At 39.8% G+C, this 22695-nt stretch overlaps 1 protein-coding gene across 2 annotated transcripts in view; it reads right to left on the bottom strand.

Moving 5' to 3' along the window:
* Positions 1–22695, bottom strand: part of BMPR2 (bone morphogenetic protein receptor type 2) — a 203329-nt gene that overhangs the window by 44097 nt on the left and 136537 nt on the right. For both annotated transcript variants that reach the window (XM_030916065.1, XM_030916066.1), the window contains exons 4-7: positions 7875–7985; positions 7048–7139; positions 2700–2930; positions 1582–1696 (exon numbers count right to left, since the gene is read on the bottom strand). In XM_030916065.1, coding sequence (XP_030771925.1) covers positions 1582–1696; positions 2700–2930; positions 7048–7139; positions 7875–7985 — 549 coding nt within the window. The remainder of the gene's footprint in view (positions 1–1581; positions 1697–2699; positions 2931–7047; positions 7140–7874; positions 7986–22695) is intronic.

The raw sequence follows: 22695 nt of genomic DNA, 5'->3' as shown, positions 1-22695 counted from the left end.
AACTACTTTCCACAGTGGCTGAACTAATTTATACTCCCACCAATAACATATAAGTGTTCCCCTTTCTCCACAGTCTCAAAAGCATCTGTTGTTTTTTGACTTTTCATTAACAGCCATTCTAACTGGTGTAAGACAGTATATCATTGTGGTTTTGATTTGCATTTCTCTGATGATTAGTGATACGGAGCATTTTTTCATACATTTGTTGGCCACTTATATGTTGTCTTCTGGCAAGTGTCTATTCATGTCATTTGCCCACTTTTCAATGTGGCTGTTTTTTGCTTGTTCAATTGTTTAAGTTCCTTATACATTCTGGATATTAGACCTTTGTTGGATGTGCAGTTTGCAAATTTTTCTCTCATTTGTAGGTTGTTTACTCTGTGGATAGTTTCTTTTGAAAAGAACATTTTCTAAGTATGCTCGCATGTATATGTTGGAGGAAGAATGTTCAGAGTATGAACAGGAATTCATTTTTCTTTTATTTTGAGACAGTGTCTCACTCTGTCACCAGGCTGAAGTGCAGTGGCATGATCATAGCTCATTGCAATCTAGAATTCCTGGGCTCCAGCGATCCTTCCACCTCAGCCTCCTGAGAAGCTGGGACCACAGGTGTGGTCTGCACAACTCTTAGAGTTGTTTAAAGTAACCTAATAGAAAGACAGTGACTAAGATTCATTTCTTATCTCCAGCTTTGTAAGTCCCAGGCTGCCTATGGCACCTGGACTGCTGCCCCTGGGTCTCCTACATCCCCATGGCAACAATGGAAGAAGGGCAGGCCAGGACAAGCATGAGGAATAAACAGTCTTTACTGGACTCAGACTAGGAGTCTGTGGGCCTTGAGGACCTTTGTGTATTTGTCAATGTTCTTTTCAGCCTTTTCCCATAGCCTCATGAGCTGTTTTTCTTCTGGTAATAGACCTTTCTCTTCTCCTCCATGGTGGCTGTCATTGTCTGGTATTTCCAGTCAACCTTGTAAGCCCAGTGCCCCAGGTAGGGCAAACTTCCTTCGAGGCTTCGGACATATGACCCTGAGGGTGGCAGAAACTGCCATCTGCTTTTTCTTGTCATATGGCAGTGGGATTCCATCAAACTCCTTGAAGTGATCCAGGGAAGTCTAGCCTTGCTTGGTGTTGTGGGGCAGCCTACTGCAGGTGGTCTGCCAAAAGATATGGCTGGGGACCCATAAATGGTAGGGTCCTTGGGAAAGGTTGGTGTTTGTCTGCTTGCAGAGGAAGGCTAGGTACTTTAACTTGTTTCTGTAGAAACTGCCAGAAATGGTGATGTCCTCTCAGCACATGACCGCTACTTTCTCTGCTGGGTCATGACAGCCTCCAGGTAGCCCAGCAGTTGGACTCAGCTATCAAGCACCAGGACTGGCCCTCTGCCATCTTGGCAGCTGCGTGGGAAAGCTCTTTCTGTTACATCCCAAATGCATTACATGCCGAATCTTTCAAACAACTAGCTAATAATAAATCTCTGATAATATAAATTATACTTTTATACTTTGAAGATATAATTAAAATGTCCTGTTGTGAATTCTGAACCCATATGAGTGTCAATTTCATCTACTGACTCTCTTACCTCCTCGTGGTAATTCTGTGTGAAGATAAGCCAGTCCTCTAGTAACAGAATGAGCAAGACGGCAAGAGCTTACCCAGTCACTTGTGTGGAGACTTAAATACTTGCATAAAGATCCCTATATAGAGGAAAAAATGCAAAAAAAAAAAAAAAAAAAAAAAAAGGTAGAATTAACTTACTTTAACATGAAGAGGTAAGTTAGCATCCTTATAAAGAATTTGCAAATAGGTTAGGATTCCATGAAGATCTAATGAACTACTACATTTCAGAATCTTGAAAGAGTTAGGATGACATTTCTGTGTGTAGAGAGGAGAGGAAGGGAAGGTAAAGGGAATTTAAACATTATTAATTTTTATGGCTCCAATATTAAAAATTATGAATGATTATTTCCTTTGAAACAATTATTTGATCAAATTAAGATAGAAAAGTGTATCACTCACCAGTACGAATATAAATTATATTGTTATGGTTAATAAGTAGAAAATAAAAGGCTTTTGTAAATATATTCATGTATGTACTGGTGCTACTCAAAGTGCTTATCTACAAACTATTACCAGTTGCTGATGAGAAAAGAAGTTTGCATCAGAATGAATGTTAATCAAAGTACTGCTTCTTTCATGGAAAAACTTGTTGTCAAGAAATTAAATAAAAAAGAGAAAAACAGAAAGAAAGAGGAGACAGCAAAACAAACAGTATAATTAGTTGATTCACATTCTGGCGTGAGATCCTTATTTCACTGCAGACATGAATAATCCAGTTTGTGAGTCAGCAATGCTCTATCTGTAATACAGTGGTCCTCGCTGAAGTCTGATTAACAACTAATATAAATGTCAGTTTATTTTTTTTTATTTTTTGGGATGGCGTCTTGCTCTGTCGCCCAGGCTGGAGTGCAGTGGTACAACCTTGGCTCACTGCAACCTCCACCTCCCGGGTTCAAGCAATTCTCATGCCTCAGCCTCCCAAGTAGCTGGAATTACAGATGTGCACCATCACATCCCCGACTAATTTTTGTATTTTTAGTAGAGACGGAGTTTTGCCATGTTGGCGAGGCTGGTCCTGAACTCCGGGCCTCAAGTGATCCACCGCACGTGACATCAGTTTATTTTTTATGAAGAACTTACATTGGGATAATACTCCATCACAAGCAAATATTCCATGCGTCCATCTGCAGTGACTCTCTCATCTCCAACTATAAAGCGGGCAATGTTGTCATGTTCCATCAAAGGCACTCTGTAAATGTTCTTTTCATTGATAAAATTCTGGCGGTTTGCAAATGAAAACACTTTTACAGCAACTGGACGCTCATCCAAGGAGCCTTTATATACTGCTCCATATCGACCTCGGCCAATCAGCTGTGTTTTAAAGAAAGCAAGGTATTAATACCACAATTGAACAATCAAATTTACTAAATAATAAGAACAATTTTTTTTTCTTTTTTTTTTTTTTGAGACGGAGTCTTGCTCTGTCGCCCAGGCTAGAGTACAGTGGCGCGATCTCGGCTCACTGCAAGCTCTGCCTCCCGGGTTCACGCCATTCTCCTGCCTCAGCCTCCCGAGTAACTGGGACTACAGGTGCCTGCCACCATGCCCGGCTAATGTTTTGTATTTTTAGTAGAGATGGGGTTTTGCTGTGTTAGCCAGGATGGTCTCGATCTCCTGACCTCATGATCCACCTGCCTCGGCCTTCCAAAGTGCTGGGATTACAGGCACGAGCCACCGTGCCCGGCCAATAAAGTACAAATTTAAACGGAATGCCACAGCTCTCTGTTGCTTAGTTTATTCCATTATCAAGAAATTAATAAATTCTGTTCTAGTATGGCTGATGACGCTCCTATCAGACCCAGTCTGCCCACAGAGAACATTTATAAATGCTGGACAAAATGTAAAAAAAAAAAAAAAAAGATCTAAAGGCAGATAGATCTTGAGAGGCATTAAGGCTTTGAGAAAAAAGTGGCATGGGGCAAGTTACTCATTTTTATGGCTTTTAGCTTGAGGGCAGGCTGAAATCAGCACTGTGCAGTGGAACTAAAATTGCTGAAGAAAATCATTCTAGGCTGGGTGTGGTGCCTCACGCCTGTAATCCCAGCACTTTGGGAGGGCAAGGCGGGCAGATCACTTGAGGTCAGGAATTCGAGACCAGCCTGGCCAAAGTGGCAAAACCCTGTCTCTACTAAAAATACAAAAATTAGCTGAGTATCATGGCACACACCTGTAATCCTAGCTACTCAGGAGGCTGAGGCAGGAGAAGCACTTGAACCCGGGAAATGGAGGTTGCAGTGAGCTGAGACTGCACCACTGCACTCCAGCCTGGGCGAAAGAGCAAGACTCTGTCTCAATTAAAAAAAAAAAGAAAAAAGAGGCCAGGTGTGGTGGCTCACGCCTATAATCCTAGCACTTTGGGAGGCCGAGGTGGGTAGATCATGAGGTCAGGAAATCGAGACCATCCTGGTTAACACGGTGAAACCCCGTCTCCACTAAAAAAAAAAAGAAAAAAAGCCAGGTGTGGTGGCCGGTGCCTGTAGTCCCAGTTACTCAGGAGGCTGAGGCAGGAGAATGGTGTGAACCTGGGAGGCGGAGCTTGCAGTGAGCCGAGATCGCGCCACTGCACTCCAGCCTGGGTGACCTAGCGAGACTCCGTCTCAAAAAGAAAAAAAAAGAAAAACAGAAAATTGTTCTGGCCTTGAGAAACTTAGGACATATTTGGGACAGCCACAGTTGCTAAAAAGTGAGGGGAGAACCCTAGAAAGGACAAATTCAGAGAGAGGGAAACCCAATGAATATATAAGACAGTCTCCAGATAAAGATAAAATAACTGAGGCCGTGCGCAATGGCTCATGCCTGTAATTCCAGCACTTTGGGAGGCTGAGGCGGGTGGATCATGAGGTCAGGAGTTCGAGACCAGCCTGGCCAACATAGTGAAACCCCGTCTCTACTAAAAATGCAAAAATTAGCTGGCCGTGGTGGCATGTGACTGTAGTCACTTGTGTGGAGACTTAAATACTTGCATAAAGATCCCTATATAGAGGTTGAGGGTGGAGAATCACTTGAACCCAGGAGACAGAGGCTACAGTGAGCCGAGACCGTGCCTTGTACTCCAGCCTGGGTGACAGAGCGAGATTCCATCTCAAAAAAAAAAAAAAAAAAAAAGATAAAATCACTGAACTGAGATTTGAGTTTCTGCCCCAGACAGGTTTGTGGTATGTGTTCGCCCAAGTTAACTGCTTACTAAAACAGCAAAAATTGACACACTTTAGAAGAGTCCAGTGTTCCACAATACAATATTCGCAATATCCAGAATACAAAAAAATTACTCAACACACAAAGAACCAGTAAAATGTAACCCATTCTCGTTATTTTTGGCTTCTGGGGATTGCTTTTACTTTTTATTAAAACAGGTGGGGGATTTACCATCATTTATTTAAGGATATATGTTGTGTTTAATACACTATTTCCAGATAAAAATTATACAAAGTGTCCTTTTAAAAGGTTGTATCAATATATAGTTAATTCAGCAATGTTTGGAAGTGTTTCTATCACTTAATCACGGTTAAAATTCCATAGGTTAACTAGTATTTCTTTCAGCCTCATAAATTGGACATCTTACTGTACATTTCTTAGCCACACTTACTTCTTTTGTGAATTGGCAGTTAATATCTTTCGTCCCCCCCCCTTTTTTTTTTTTTTTTTGAGACAGGGTCTCTGTTGCCTAGGCTTACCACAACCTCTACCTCCTGGGCTCAAGTGATCCTTCAGCCTCAGCCTCCCGAGTAGCTGGGACTACAGGCATGTACCACCACACCCAGCTAATTTTTGTATTTTTTATAAAATAAATGGGGTTTCACCATGTTGCCCATGACTTGTCTTGAACTCCTAGGCTCAAGCAATCCACCCACTTTGGCCTCCCAAAAGAGCTGGGATTACAGGTGTAAGTCACAGCACCCAGCCTTTTTGTCCATTTGCTATAGAATGTTTCTTTCATCTTGATTTATATCAGTTCTTTATCAAGTCTTCCCTTATATGTTGAAATTTATTTTTCAAATTTGGCTTTTATCTTTGTTTACGGTATGTCTCTCCCAAAACAGAAAGTTCTTATAATTTTTTATATAGTCAAATCTATCATATCTATTATTTAATAGTCTGGTTTGGGGACCATAGCTTTCAAGTCAATCTTAATAAATATCATAAAAACACTCATCATGGCAACACTTTTAATGTAGCTTCTGAGATATCACCAAATGAAACTTAAATTCTATATATAAAAGCCTTATGTATCTACAAAAATATGTACAATACAATATTCGCAATATCCAGAACGCAAAAAAATTACTCAACACACAAAGAACCAGTAAAATGTAACCCATTCTCGTTATTTTTGGCTTCTGAGGATTGCAGATAAGGAGTATTTATTTGTTGTCTATTATGGATTCCTTGTGGCACACTCTTTTCAAACTTTCATGTCTTTATTCTCATACCCTGTACAAATCTCTACTCAAAGGTCAACCTCTTTCTAAATATATATATATATATATATATATTTTTTTTTTTTTTTTTTTTTTTTTTTTTGAGACGGATTCTTGCTCTGTCACCTAGAGTGCAGTGGCATGATCTTGGCTCACTGCAACCTCCACCTTCTGGGTTCAAGCAATTTGCTAGCCTCAGCCTCCCAAGCAGCTGGGACTACAGGCGTGTGCCACCACTCCCAGTTAATCTTTGTATTTTAGTAGAGATGGGGTTTCACCATGCTGGCCAGGCTGGTCTTGAACTCCTGACCTCAAGGGATCCCCCTGCCTTGGCCTCCCAAAGTGATGGGATTACATGCATGAGCCATCACACCTGGCCATATTTTCTTTTTCTTTTTTTTTTTTTTCTGTGGCAGAGTTTCGCTTTTGTTGCCCAGGCTAGAGTGCAATGGTGTGATCTTAGCTCACTGCAACCTCCGCTTCCCAGGTTCAAACAATTCTCCTGCCTCAACCTCCTGAGTAGCTGGGATTACAGGCATGCGCCACCATGCCTGGCTAATTTTGTATTTTTAGTAGAGACGGGGTTTCTTCATGTTGGTCAGGCTGGTCTTGAACTCCCGACCTCAGGTGATCCACCTGCTTCAGCCTCCCAAAGTGCTGGGATTACAGGCATAAGCCACTGAGCCTGGCCCATATTTTCTTTAATAACTCCCTTTTCATCACTTTCTTATTCACTATACTTTTCTTCATAGCACTTACTGCTACTTGCAATTATATTATACATTCCTGTAGCTGTTTGTGGACTCTTCAACTCAAATACAAGCCCCAGGAGACATATCTGTATTGTTCACCTATGTTCCCAGTGCCTAGAATAGGCCTTGACAAAAAACTGTAATTTAGTAAATAAGGGTTAAATAAATGAATGAATGTCTTAATGAGTGAATGAAGTTACTGTTCCAGGTCTAGTATCACAGTAGAAACAACAGCCCATAATCTAAAAGCAAACTTACCTCCAACAGTTTCAGATTATCTAGGTCAAGAGAGGGTTCAGATGCTGCTGCCTCCATCATGTTCATACTGTGAAGACCTTGTTTACGGTCTCCTATAGGAACAGGAAACAGGTTACTAATATATGGTTTTCTGAAAATGAGTATCTTTTTACACTTTTTATAATATTACACTTAGAAAGAAGGGCTGCAGAAAGATTAGCAGCAAGATTTATGCCTAATGTCAAGAGGAGTAAAGCGATTTACTAAACTAGGTAATACCTATAAATGAAGATGAATGCAGAATAGCATGAAAGCCAAATTCTGGGAGACACTTTCATAATGACTTACTTTAAAAGTTTAAAACCCTAAGCAATATTTTTATAAAAACTTTAAAGAAGATTGTATAGAAGTTATTCAAATGAATGAATGAATGCTGACTTCCTAAACAGTCCATCAAACCTAAAGTTTATTAGAACCAACTTCACATTTGATGACACTGAGGAATTACTGTTATTTTTTCAGATGTGAAAATGGTGTTATGGATATGTATTCTTAAAGCTCCTGTATTATAGAGATAATATTTAAAGAGATATAATATCTAATTAAATATTTATAGATATATTGTATCCGTGATTTGCTTCAAAATAATCCAGTGGCATGGAAAGGGGTAGTGACTGATAATTTAAATGATGAAACAATACTGTCCATATGTGATAACTACTGAGGCTGGCTGTACTTTGCGTAACTTTGAGACTATTGTTTTTTAACATAGGGCATTTAAAAGGAGCTAATAAACTGCTTAAATTGCATGTTTAATAAATGATAGGACAAAAAATGGTAATTTTTACCTGTCAACATTCTGTATCCAAAGCATAAGGCAACTATCAAAACAGTTAATACAGAGACTGATGCCAAAGCAATGATTATTGTCTCATCTCGGTTAAATGAATGAGGTGGACCTAAAAGAAAACAAATTTTGAAACGTCATCATTTTTTGAAAAAGTATTTTGTTAAATACTGACAGACTGCCCTTTAGAAAGGCTGTATCAATGTATAATCAAATCAGTAATGTTTTTGCATCAAAGGAAATGAAAGAAAAATTAGCAAATTTGTGATAATTACAAATTATATTTTTTAATCATACAGACTATTCCATATAGATTTGGAACACTGAAACACCAAGTAGGTGTGCTCCTAATTATTGAAATATCAACTATACCATGAAACAGCCCAGACAGGATAGTATACCATTAAGTGTCTTAGAATCTAATAGTTTTAGAATCACATTTGGTTTTAACTCCTCAATTTCCTCATTTATAAAAATAGTACTCTGTATTTCCCAAGTTAGCTGTAAGATTTAGGTGGCAGTCTAAGTACTTAATATGATGTCAAGAATATATTATCTGGCTGGGCACGGTGGCTCATGCCTGTAATCCCAACACTTTGGGAGGCTGCTGCAGGAGGATCACTTGAGGCCAGGAGGTCAAGGCCAGCCCAGACAACATAGCAAAATGCCAGGCATTAAAACAAATTAAAAAAAAAAATTAGTCAGGCATGGTGGCATGCACCTATAGTCCCAGCTACTCAGGGGGCTATGGTAGGAGGATTGCTTGGGCCCAGGAATTTGAGGCTGCAGTGAGCCATGATTGTACCACTGCACTCCAGCTTGGGTGACGTAGTGAGACTGTTTCTTTAAAAAAAATTAAAGTTTTTTTAAAAAAGCATATATTATCTATGCAATAAATGGTAGTTATGATTATCAATATTGATATTATTATTAATGAAAATAGCATGGCTTTGCAGGTAGTTGAATCTGAATTGGACTTGAAGCTCAGTTCTTCCACTTAATATATGACCTTCGGGAAGTTTCTTCACCTATCTGAGCCCAAGTTTACTCACTTGCAGAATGGAATGGGAATACACATAGGTAAATCACAGGGCTATCATGAACATGTAAACATTTTATGTGTTAAGTTCCATTCTGTGGGTCAGATCATGTCTAGAGCAAATACCCTTTAGGATGGATGGCCACCAACTAGAGCACATCCAAAAGACAGCAAGTGCAACTGTGAAGGTATGAGACCTCTGAACTGTGATGGGTAGAAAGAACTGAAAACATCTGATGAGGAAAAAAAGAAAACTTGGGAGGATGTGATAGCTGTCTTCACATCAAAAAATGGACTTGATTTGGACCAAGAAAGAATAACCAGTTCCAATCAGTGTATCTTCAAGGATAACAGCCTTTAGTTCAGCATACAGAAAAACATGGCTTATAAATAGACCTGTCTAAAATAGAATGAGTTACCCTATGAAAGAGCTGTTCATTGTTTTACTAGACATAGTTATGCAATGTTTGGTAATACTGATCAGAGGCTGTGCTTGATGACTGCCAGCATCTTTATTCATTCTTTATATTCAATCAAAATCAAGCATGTTATACTCAAATTAGAAGCTTCTATGGCAAAGTAGGATGCCTCTATGATGAAGAGTTCCTCTAATGGGCATTCCTGTTTTAATGAATTTGTCTCAATCAAATTAAGTAGAATTTATAGATTGATGACTATACAAGGATATTTTACATGCTTATAGTTTTTCTTTTCCAGAAAGTCATATAGTTGTAATGATACAATATATAGACTTTTCAGACTGCCTTCTTTCACTTAGCAGTATGTACTTTAGGTTCCTCCATGTCTTTTTGTGGCTTTAGTAGTTCATTTCCTTTTATCACTGAATATTATCCATGTCATAGATGTACAATCTCAGCTCACTGCAACCTCTGCCTCCTAGGTTCAAGTGATTTTCCTGCCTCCGCCTCCTAAGTAGCTGGGATTACAGGCACGTGCCACCATACCCGGCTAATTTTTGTATTTTTAGGAGAAACGGGGTTTCACCATGTTGGTCAGGCTGGCCTTGAACTCCTGACCTCATGATCTGCCCACCTCGGCCTCCCAAAGTGCTGGGATTACAGGCACAAGCCACCGCACCCAGCCGAAAACTGTTATTTCTTTAAATGTTTGTTAGAATAAAAAAATTCATAGGTCTAACATGAAACAAAGTTTTGCTACATCCAAATGAGAAAGGCTGAATATTTAAACGTGTTCTTACATTCTTGTGTAATTCAAGTAAATACGAGTTAATAAAGATTATCTTAAGTCTTCTCTATAAAAAATAAAGTTAAATATTAAATGTAACATTAATATGGCATTATGGATAAAACTGTTTCTGCAAATGAGTTAAGATATCCAATGTTATAATTCCCAAAAGAACTGAACCATATTACTGATTTGAAAAATGTATTTCAAATTCAACTAGGAATGAGAAGTGATAAGGAATCTAATTTTATTTTTTAAAAATCTAATTTTTAATTCTGAAATATGTGGACATGTTTAAATTTCAATATTTAAAATTTAGATTAATGTTCTTTAAGAGACATTACCAATTAAATAAAATATTAAAATTTTAATGTAACAAAGGTTAGATTTTGGAAAAACCTGAAACACCAAATATTGTACATAAAAGCACAGAATTAGTACAACTGAAAATTTAATAATAAAGATTTTTCCACTGGGATTTAGCTTTCTAGGTTTTTTTTCTTTGCTTTTACTAAATTATGAGAACATTGTATACAGCTAACTAATGTGTATTTTATCAAGCTTTTATTACAAAATAGAAATGATAATTTTCCTAGTCTTTTTCTAGTTGTTGGAAAGTGATTTTAGCATTACCCAAATTTTTGGAAACTGGATAAATTTATATAATACTAATATAAATAGTAAGGTTTCTAGAAATGTTTCCATTTGCAAAATTGTTTTTGTTACTAATATAAACAACAAAAGTTTTTTATAGCCTATGAAGAAAAGCAGTATCTTGGAAACACTAAAAATGATTAACTATATACACGGTGCTTACTTTTTTTAATTCAGAATAAGAGATACTAAAAAGTATGCTGCTTAAACTACAACCATGACTTATCCCCTAGAATGTTTATGCTTTACTTCTTGATAAGCTCCTTTAGACTTACAACTATGACTTATCCCCTAGAATGTTTATGCTTTACTTCTTGATAAGCTCCTTTAGACTTATTTGGACAGAGATTATTAAAATCATTCTTATACAGCCCGTAAAAAGAAAAACAGAAGCAAAATAAATTGGTGTAGGTATTCCTAAAACTTTTTCATATTTAGAGTTAGATTCCTCTGAATATTTTTTCAAATTTGTCAAGTATGTCCTATTTTTCCATACATTTCTACCTTATGTGTCATTAAAAACATCACTGAGAATCATAACCCAACATTTCCTTAAAAAATTATTTCGACTTTTGTCTCTGGAATTTTCTTTCCATCAACTAACACTGATACTGAAAATTTTAATGCAGATGCTTTCTTGATCATGCCAGAAAGTGCCAATGGAAGGTTGCTTCTTCTAGTTTTAATCTTTTTATTATAAAAAACTTACTACTGTACACAAAAGTGGAGTATACATACAAATTCCAAAGACCCATCACTAAACGTTAGCAACCATCAACATTTTGTTATCCAATGAAACATTTTCAAACAATACAACTCATTTGACTTCTCATATGGTTTGTTGACAGAAACACTGAAGGGTTGCTGTTAAGTGGACATTCTGCCAGAGTTAACAATCAAGTTCACATGTACATAGGTGACAACTCCCATATTTCATCAGTTTTTTTTTTTTGTTTTTTTTTTTTTGAGACGGAGTCTCGCTCTGTCGCCCAGGCTGGAGTGCAGTGGCCAGATCTCAGCTCACTGCAAGCTCCGCCTCCCGGGTTCCCGCCATTCTCCTGCCTCAGCCTCCTGAGTAGCTGGGACTACAGGCGCCCGCCACCGCGCCCGGCTAGTTTTTTGTATTTTTTTTTTAGTAGAGACGGGGTTTCACCGTGTTAACCAGGATGGTCTCGAACTCCTGACCTCGTGATCCGCCCGTCTCGGCCTCCCAAAGTGCTGGGATTACAGGCTTGAGCCACCGTGCCCGGCCTATTTCATCAGTTTTAATATATACATTGATCACATCTTAAAATCTCCTACAGTGGGATATATCATATTTGTGGCACTGTAAAATTATTTGACAGTATTTCTTTTTCTTGGTGATAAGGAAATAATAGCCTCAGCCGGGCAGTGACTCACGCCTGTAATCCCAGAACTTTGGGAGACCCAGGTGGGTGGATCACTAGGTCAGGAGTTCGGGACCAGCCTGACCAACATGGTGAAACCCCACCTCTACTAAAAAGACAAAAATTAGCCGGGCGTGATGGTGCGCACCTGTAATCCCAGCTACTCGGGAGGCTGAGGCAGGAGAATCCCTTGAACCTAGGAGGCAGAGGTTGCAGTGAGCCGAGATCACACCACTGCACTCCAACCTGGACAACAGAGCAAGACTCAAAAATAATAATAATAATAATAGCCTCAACTGACAGCTTTTTAGATAAGATAAAATGATTTATTTATTTATTTTTTTTTTTATTTATTTATTTTTTTTTTTTTGAGACGGAGTCTCGCTCTGTCACCCAGGCTGGAGTGCAGTGGCCAGATCTCAGCTCACTGCAAGCTCCGCTTCCTGGGCTCACGCCATTCTCCTGCCTCAGCCTCCCGAGTAGCTGGGACTACAGGCGCCTGCCACCTCGCCCGGTTAGTTTTTTGTAGTTTTTAGTAGAGACAGGGTTTCACCGTGTTAGCCAGGATGGTCTCGATCTCCTGACCTCGTGATCCGCCCGTCTCGGCCTCCCAAAGTGCTGGGATTACAGGCTTGAGCCACCGCACCCGGCCTGATAAAATGATTTATCATATCACATATGTTAAAATGTGAAAAAAGGGTCGGGCACAGTGGCTCACACCTGTAATCCCAGCACTTTGAGAGGCTGAGGTGGGCGGATCACCTGAGGTCAGGAGTTCGAGACCAGTCTAGCCAACATGGTGAAACCTGACTCTCCTAAAAATACAAAAATTAACCGGGCATGGTGGCACATGCCTATAATTCCAGCTACTCATGAGGCTGAGGCAGGAGAATCGCTTGAACTTGGGAGGCAGAGGTTGCAGTGAGCCAAGATCGTGCCATTGCACTCCAGCATGGACAATAAGAGTGAAACTCCATCTCAGGAAAAAAAAAAAAAAGTGAAAAAAGGCCAGGCAACAGTGGTTCATGCCTGTGATCTCAGCATTTTGGGAGGCTAAGGTGGGAGAATTGCTTTAGGCCAGGAGCTTGAGACCAGCCTGGGTGACAGAGCAAGACTTTGTCTCTACAAAGAAAAAAAAAAAAATTAGCTGGGTGTGGTAGTGCATACCTATAGTCCCAGTTACTTCGGAGGCTGAGACAGGAAGACTGCTCGTGCCCAGGAGTTCGAGGCTGCAGTGAGCCATAACTGTGTTACTGCACTCCAGTATGGATGGGTGACAGAGCAAGACACTGTCTCGACCAATGTGAAAAAAAGAGACTCCCACTTCTGCTTAGAGTATAGAAAGAGGCAAATATTTTTGTTCCCATCTTAATAAGAAGCCAAAACACCTGACAACAAGTCAGAAAACCTAAAAATCACAACCTTTTCTTTAAAAATAAGATCTAAGGACAAAAGGAAACTAAATGGATTAAAAAGTAGAATATGACAAGACTCTTCCAAGAGTGAAAAGACCCAAGGATGTTCTTATTCTAGGTAAAGCAGTGGGTGGAGGAGGACACCACAGTACATGTGAGTAGGAAGAAACAGCTGAACATTTAATGATTTCCTTTTTTTTTTTTTTTTAAGGCAGAGTCTCACTCTCTTGCACAGGTGGAGTGCAATGGCATGATCTCGGGTCACTACAACCTCTGCCTCCCAGGCTCTAGCAATTCTCCCGCCTCAGCCTCCCGAGTAGCTGGGATTATAGGCGCACACCACTATGCCTGGATAATTTTTTTGCTGTTACTGTTTTTTGAGACAGAGTTTTGCTCTTGTCACCCAGGCTGGAGTGTAGTGGCGCGATCTCAGCTCATTGCAACCTCCGCCTTCTGGGTTCAAGCAATTCTCCTGCCTCAGCGTCTCGAGTAGCTGGAATGACACGCCACCATGCCCAGCTAATTTTTTGTATTTTTAGTAGAGATGGGGTTTCACCATGTTGGTCAGGCTGGTCTCCAACTCCTGACCTCATGATCCACCCGCCTCGGCCCTCATGAGCCGCCCGCCTTGGCCTCCCAAAGTGCTGGGATTACAGGTGTGAGCCATCACACCTAGCCAATGCACTGAATATTTATGTGCCCTGCAAATTCATACGTTAAAGCCTAAATCCCCAATGTGACACTATATGGAGGTGGAACCTTTGGAAGGTAATTATATAGTGAGGGTAGAGCCCTCATGAATGGGTTTAGGGCCCTTATTTAAAAAAAAAAAAAAAAAGGCCAGGCATGGTGGCTCATGTAATCCCAGGTGGAGGCCAAGGTGGGTGGATCACTCGAGGACTTGAGGTCAGGAGTTTGAGACCAGCCTGGCCAACATGATGAAACCCTGTCTGTACTAAAAATACAAAAAATTAGCTGGGTGTGGTGGCGTGTGCCTGTAATCCCAGCTACTTGTGAAGCTGAGGCAGGAGAATCGCTTGAACCCGAGAGATGGAGGTTGCAGTGAGCTGATATCATACCACTGCACTCCAGCCTGGGTGAGTGAGACTCTGTCTCAAAAAAAAAAAATTAATTAAAAATTTTTTGGCCGGGCGCGGTGGCTCAAGCCTGTAATCACAGCACTTTGGGAGGCTGAGACGGGCGGATCACGAGGTCAGGAGATCGAGACCATCCTGGCTAACACGGTGAAACTCCGTCTCTACTAAAAAAAAATACAAAAAAACTAGCCGGGCGAGGTGGCGGGCGCCTGTAGGCTGAGGCAGGAGAATGGCGTGAACCCGGGAGGTGGAGCTTGCAGTGAGGTGAGATCCGGCCACTGCACTCCAGCCCCGGCGACGGAGTGAGACTCCGTCTCAAAAAAAAAAAAAAAAAAAAAAATTTTTTTAAAAAGAGGAGACACAGGATCTTTCTGTTCTCTGCCATGTGAGAACACTGGCATGTGAGTCACATGTAACATGTAAGTTACAATGAAAAGACAACCATCTACAGGCACTATTAAGGACACGGACTTCCCAGACTCTAGAACTAAGCATCCAGTCTACGCTACTTTGACTGAGACACCTAGGTAGGAAAATCTGTCCTAAGGCATTACATCAAGTATTAGCAAGCATGATGAACAGTGATTTAACTTCAAAATTTAACTATAATTTAACATTATCACAAACAACCAGTTGTTAGGAAATAAGTAGTCTATTACTGATAATATTACACTTCCAAAATATTTCAGGTAAAAGTAGTAAAGTAGTTTAGTGAAAAGAGGTCATAAGTTTTAGCCTCACTTTAGCCACTGTGGACAAATTATATAATTTTTCTGGGCTCTTACTTCTTTATGCATAAAATAAAGTAGTTATAGAATGCCAGCACCACCTCTAGCTTGCCAAGCTCCAGCCAAAGGAGAAGAATAAGTAAGGAGGTCTCTATACCATGGCTTATAAAAGGCACAATAATGTTCACAAATTAACTGGAAGTAAAGCATCCAGTAAGCAAGTGGTTACAAAAGTTGCTCATAAGAGATCAAGCACAGTGCTCACACCTGTAATCCAGCTACTCAGGAGGCTAGGTTGGGAGAGTTGCTTGAGCTCAGGAGTTAGAGGCTGCAGTGAGCTATGATTGTGCCACTACACTCCGGCCTAGAAGACAGAGTAAAGCCATTTCCAAAATTAAAACAAAAAAAACCAACCAAACAAACAAAAAAACCAGCTGCTCCTAAGAGAGTGCCCTCTACAGGATAGGTGAAGAAACCTCAGAATTACAGACCTATTTGCGAGGCACTCTGTAATAAGTACTAATCAGAAGTCCCCTCAACTTCTGATTGGCAAACTTTTCTTCCAGCATCTGAGGTGAGAAATTGTTCGGGACTTCAAAATAGATTGGCACATCTAGAGTACAGCTATTGGTATTTTGACAAATAGCTATCTCTCTGGTTGAGTAGGCCTATCTGGTTGGCCTTTTTGAAGACACTAACCTGTATGTTATCCACGCCAAACATGTAACAAGCATGCCAAAAGATATCCAACTAGCACACTGCATTTGTAGAAAGCATCCTTATGAATCTACCATGATGGGCCGGGCACGGTGGCTCACGCCTGTAATCCCAGCACTTTGGGAGGCCGAGGCAGGTGGATCATGAGGTCAGGAGTTCAAGACCAGCCTGGCCAAGATGGTGAAACCCTGTCTCTACTAAAAATACAAAAAAAATTAGCTGGGCGCGGGGGCAGGCACCTGTAATCCCAGCTACTCGGGAGGCTGAGGCAGGAGAATCACTAGAACTCGGAGGGCGGAGGTTGCAGTGAGCAGAGATTGCGCCACTGCACTCCAGCCTGAGTGACACAGTGCAACTCTGTCTCAAAAAAAAAAAAAAAAAAAAAAGGAATCTACTATGATGGAAAACTTCTGTTGAAAAAATATTATCTTCTTCCTGTTACTGGTAGTTCTGAACAGTATTTTTTCCCCATAGGGTCAAAAGGCACCTAAGTATAAGACAGTGAGTGAAAAAATAGGGAACAGAAATTATGTACTGTTAGTTTTTCCATTTTTATTTGTATGTGGATTTTCAATATAAATGTGGGACATAAAGCATTTAATGCAGGTCAAAACATTTCAGTGAACAAGTTTTAAAAGTTCAACTTCATAACAATTATTTAATTTGTTCTTTTGTTTGATTTTTTTTGTTTGTTTTTGAGGCAGGGTCTCACTTTGTCACTCAGGCTGGAGTGCAGTGGTATGACCATGGCTCACTGCAGCGTCAGCCTCCCAGGCTCAAGAGATCCTCGCACCTCAGCCTCCCAAGCATCTGAAACTACAGTCTCATGCCACCACGTCTAGCTAATTTTTATTTTTTGTAGAGACAAGGTTTTGCCATGGTGCTCAGGTTGGTCTCAAACTCCCGGGCTCAAGCAATCTGCCTGTCCTGGCCTCCCAAAGTGTTGGAATTACAGGCATAAACCACCATGCCTGGCCATAACAATTACAAATAAACCTGTTAAATTTTTCTGGACAATGCCTGCATTTGGAATTTTGGAAAGTAAGTAAATTTCTTATTGACAGCAACTAAATGATGTTTGTAGCATTTTAATCATAGAGTAGGTTCCATCTGTTCACTCTACTTTTTTGAGTTGTCCTACATTCAAGTACATGTTTTTAATGCTGTCTTTTTGCTGTTCCTGTCTGTTATTAAAATACATTAAACTATAAAACAAAAATAAGTGATCTTATAAGTGACTTTTAAGGTCCTTCTACTTCCAAAACTCTGTATGAGTCTTCTCATAGTTTTTTGAAGGTTCAGCATTCTTTGCTTTTATTCTCAAATTTATAAAAGAAAATGCAACAACACTTTTACATTAAATATTCATTAATTCAAAATCTGAAATATGAATTATTAATTCATGTATTGGAGAGGATGAAAAAAGTTTTAAAACATTTTAAACATGTTATAGTGCTGGGAAGGGAAGACTGTGGCCTCTTTAAATGATATGGAAGGGGGGAGGTAAGTGCTGGGTAGAAAAAAGTGGGTCCCTGGCTAGGGCTCCACTCCCACAGACCTAGGTGAGGACAGGCACTCCTGCTTTCCCACCCAAATGGTGCATTTCCAAGACCACCCTGACCTGCCACGTCCCCATCCTGGGCCTATAAAAACCTGAGACCCTAGCGGACATACACACAGGAGGCCAGACTTAAAGAAGAGCACATCGGCAGAAGAAAGTGGCTGGTCGTCGAGAGCAGCACGCCAGCAGAAGAGCACAAGGACAGGCACCCACACGCCGGCACCATCCACCGAACGACAACGACGCAGAGTTTGGCTGGGGCAGACGGAGGAGAGTCCTGGCCACTGGGCGGCCCAACTCCAGGAGAAAACCATCTCCCTTAGGGTTCCCCCATCTGCTGAGAGCTACTTCTACTTTTTTTTTTTTTTTTGAGACGGAATCTCTCTCTGTTGCCCAGGCTGGAGTGCACTGGCGCTATCTCGGCTCACTGCAGACGCCGCCTCCCAGGTTCACGCCATTCTCCTGCCTCAGCCTCCCCAGTAGCTGGGACTACAGGCGCCCGCCACCTCGCCCGGCTAATTTTTTGTATTTTTAGTAGAGACGGGGTTTCACCGTGTTAGCCAGGATGGTCTCGATCTCCTGACCTTGTGATCTGACCAGCTCAGCCTCCCAAAGTGCTGGGATTACAGGCGTGAGCCACCACGGCCGGTGGAGAGCTACTTCCACTGATAAACTTTGCACTCATTCTCCAAGCCCAGGTGTGAGCCGACTCTTCCCGTACACCAAGGCAAGAAACCCTGGGATACAGAAATCCCTCTGTCCTTGTGATAAGGAAGGGGGTCTAATTGAGCTAACACAAGCCGCCTATAGATGGCAAACTAAAAGAGCATCCTGTAACACACGCCCACTGGGGCTTCAGGAGCTGTAGACATTCGTCCCTAGACACTGTTGTGGGGTCGGAGCCCCACAGCCTGCCTGTCTATGCTCCCCTAGAGGTTTGAGCAGAGGGGCACTGAAGAAGTGAGCCACACGCGGCATCATGCACCCTGTGAGGACGAGGGAACTTTTCCCGTTTCATTATAAACCATATGATTGGTTAAATTTCAAATAAAAACTTTCCAAGGCTATGTCACATGGTCTAAAAATAAGAGATCCCTGAAAAACTGCCAGGAAAGATATTTCAATATGCGTATTCACATGTACGTGCAATAAAAGAGGCCTTAACTAGAAAACTCCTATTTTTTGTGGTCTATTTCTTTAAAAACAAATAAGAAAAAAACCTTTGTACATAACATATACTACATCCATGTTTTACCTGAATTGTCTTGTTCTCCTACCTCTAATAAACCCTCTTTTTCTTCCCTATTAGTTTTCTCGTTTAAATACTCAGCCAAATGTAAACACTGCAATGTATGCCTGTGCAATAGTTGGGCTTATACAAGCAAACACTTCCTGAATGCAGAACAGACAAGGAACCTCTGTCTGTCTCATTGGAGCCTGGGATGTTTCTGTTTACAAATCCTGGAGCCAGGCGGGGGCCACTACTGGAGGCGTTCTGTCGGTTTCCTTGCTACACTCAGCTTTTGTCTGGGTCTGTGTCAAAGAAAGAACAACATTGTTACATGTGCAGCAAGCAGCAAAGGGAAGCTTAACTATAACACACTAGTGGTTATGTCAGCTCCTTAATCTTTTACCACTCTGTGTAGAAAGGCAAATTGGGGTTAGTTTTTGTAGTTTTCAAGCAATGTAGTTTTCATACAAGTAGAGAAAAACATTTAAATCCCAAACAATGTGATCACAGTTAAATGAATTCCTTAGCAAAATAATCCAAATTGTTAAGATATTGTTTCTGTACTATGATTTCTTGTGGAGCTCAATGTTTTGAACGAATGTTTTTATAGGAAATAAATAACGTTGATTTCTTTTAATTAATATGTTTGGAATGGCAGTAATCATAATCAGACTAATGTTTATATTTAATGCCCTAAAAATAAATTGAGAGGGGGCAGATTTCTTGCTTCTTCAAACAAGTAGTTAATACTGAATACGAAAGACTGGTTTAAATTTAACTTGTTAATCATTTTGAATAGATCTAGCTTGGAAGAAAAAGCAAAAAATAACAAAAAAGAAAAATAGCCCATACTTTGCTAACTGAGTCAAGGCATTCAATGAGTGAATTATGAAAGAAACAGTGAAAAACTGAAGGAAAGAGAAATAAGTCTGAAGTTAAATTCCACCCCCGCCAAAAGGTTAGAAAAGACATGAAAAAATGGGAAAGACATTCAGTGCCCTTCCTCCTTAACTTTCAGCTTCAATTTTAATTTCTTTAGAATGTATTTTAAATAGCTGTTTTATGATTAGGAGAGACAATTTCAGCAATTTATTTTATTAAAGAATGAATTAACACAGTTAATTATATTTGATTGGAATAAAATCATTAAATAAAAAATGGAAAGATCATATTTAATATAGAAATTTTAAAAATACAAGAAAAATAGAATTAATTTGCAGACCATTGCACATCAAAACATCTCATTGAAGAATAAAGAAAGCACCATTAAATATGCTCTCAAAGTATTTTTGGTATAATTCTACTTTAATTACCTCTATTGTACTAAGATTGTACTTTTCAGATATGATAGAGTCTGTTACTATATACAACTTTAAAAAAAAAGTATTTAATGATTCTTAGAAAACACCAGTAACCTAACTGAGTAAGAAATGTCCATTTAAGCCTAAAGTTACCACTAGAAAAGTGGAAACCTAGTCACTATAATATTCATTATTTAAAACAAAACAAATTCAAAATAAAATTCACAATACAGAAAATTCACGAGACTCACAATATAGAACTAAACCAAAGAGTATGTCACTCAAAGATCCCTGGTCAATTTTCCTAACTGCTCTACAAAATGACACTTCTAAATTCAGAATCCATACTCAAGACCTGTTTTGAGAAAATGACCATGAACTAATTTGACTATGAAAGTGAAAGCTATCTCTTCCAGTTATTTACTGATTGAACAACAAAATATGAATTGCATCAGCAGGCAACCCCCTCAATCCATTTTATGTTATTTTAATTATCACAGTAACCTTTGCTCTCTTATAAGGAAAACAAGATAGACATTTGGAGAAAAATAAATAGTTTTTTTCCCCATTAAATTTCTGCTGGTCTGTTTCCTTGGCTGTTCTAGCTTTCCCATTTCGCACAATGATTTCCTTTTTTTTTTTTTTTTTTAGACAGAGCTTTGCTGCTGTCGCCCAGGCTAGAGTGCAATGCCAAGATCTCTGTTTACTGCAACCTCTGCCTCCCGGGTTCAAGTGATTCTCCTGCCTCAGCCTCCCAAGTAGCTGGGATTAGAGGTGCCTGCCACCACACCCGGCTCATTTTTGTATTTTCAGTAGAGAAGGGGTTTTGCCATGTCGGCCAGGCTCAAACTCCTGATCTCAAGTGATCTACCCGCCTAGGCCTCCCAAAGTGCTGGGATTACAAACGTTGAGTCACTGCACCCAGCCTGATTTCCATTTTTTAAACCTTACAAAATATAACCCACAAAATTATATACATTTCATGTATAATGTATAAAAGCATTATACACGAAAATGTTTATAATACAAAATGCACAGCTTAGTGAATCATTATGAAGTAAACACTTATGTAACTAGCACCAAGGCCACAAAATACAACACCAAGGGTCCCAAAAGTCTGTTAGCTGCTCCTACCTGTTCCTAACATCCTTCCTTTGACCCAGAAATAGTCACTATTCTGACTTCTGTGGTAATAATTTCCTTGCTTTTCTTAATAGTATTACCATCACTATATGCTTAATTTTGCCTATTTCTGAATTTTATATAAATGGAATTTTTCTGCCTTACTTCCTCAGTTCAGTAATGTGTTTTGAAGATTTAACCATGGTGTTTGTATGTAGCTGAAAATAATTCAGGGCTGTTTTTCTATGTAACAAATGTAGTTACTTTTCCTTGTAAGGAGTCTGGGGACTATAATGACAATAAAAAGACCATTGTGTGTTTATTTCCTATTACATTCCTCAAATGTATACATTTGATTTTTTAATTATATTTAGGACTTTATCTAATTTTGTTGCTAAGAGAAGAATTTTAAATGAAGCAGACAATTAAATAGGCTGTACATCCTCTAGTTGTTTCTCTTTTGGCACTAGAGGCAGTAGTCAGCAATAAGGTAGGCCAGAGTTCATAAGAGATGCACCTGGCCGGGCGTGGTGTCTCATGCCTGTAATCCCAGCACTTTGGGAGGCCGAGGCGGGTGGATCACCTGAGGTCGGGAGTTTGAGACCATCCTGGGCAACATGGTGAGACCCCCATCCCTACCAAAAATCAAAAATTAGCCGGGAATAGTGGTGCATGCCTGTAGTCCCAGCTACTCAGTTAGGAGAATCAATTGAACCTGGGAAGTTGAGGTTGCAGTGAGTCAAAATTGTGCCACTGCACTCCAGTCTGGGCAAGAGGAAGACCCTGTCTCCAAAAAAAAAAAAAAAAAAAAGAAAGAAAGAAAACGATTGCTCAGGTCCTACAAACCATACTCCTTACATAGTTGAGAGTAAGGAAGTAACAGAATATCAAGGGCACTGATGACCTTAAGGGGAGTTTAGATAATTGTTGCTGGTACTTGATCTCCAAAACAGACACTTCTTTTCCCTCATCCGACTCTTTACCTTTCCTTTTCTTTTATGTTCTCTTCTTTCCCCCTGTACATATTTCTGTCTGCAAACCTGTCTCAGAGGCACTCACATGTCCTGCTTAGAAGCACTGGAGAAATTCTGGCATATGCAGGAAGTTCAATTTTTAATCCAACTCTATCTTGGTTTTAAAACAAAATAAAACAAAAACAGACAAAAGTAAAAGCTAGCAGAGTGAGAAAAGTATTTTTGATTTATACCATTGTGGGTACATTTTGGATGTTCATTCTTACATATAAAGAACTTCTTTTCATTTTCAAAGAAATGAATGTATACCATACACAAAAAGTAAGTGATACTAAATGTACAGGTTCCAATACATACTTGTGTGTGTGCATTTGTGTGTGTGTGTATAT

The sequence above is a fragment of the Rhinopithecus roxellana genome, chromosome 14, assembly GCF_007565055.1.
Source record: "Rhinopithecus roxellana isolate Shanxi Qingling chromosome 14, ASM756505v1, whole genome shotgun sequence".
Classification (NCBI taxonomy): Eukaryota; Metazoa; Chordata; class Mammalia; order Primates; family Cercopithecidae; genus Rhinopithecus; species Rhinopithecus roxellana.
Note: the sequence above shows the minus strand (reverse complement) of the source record. Positions and strands in the feature narration are given on the sequence as shown.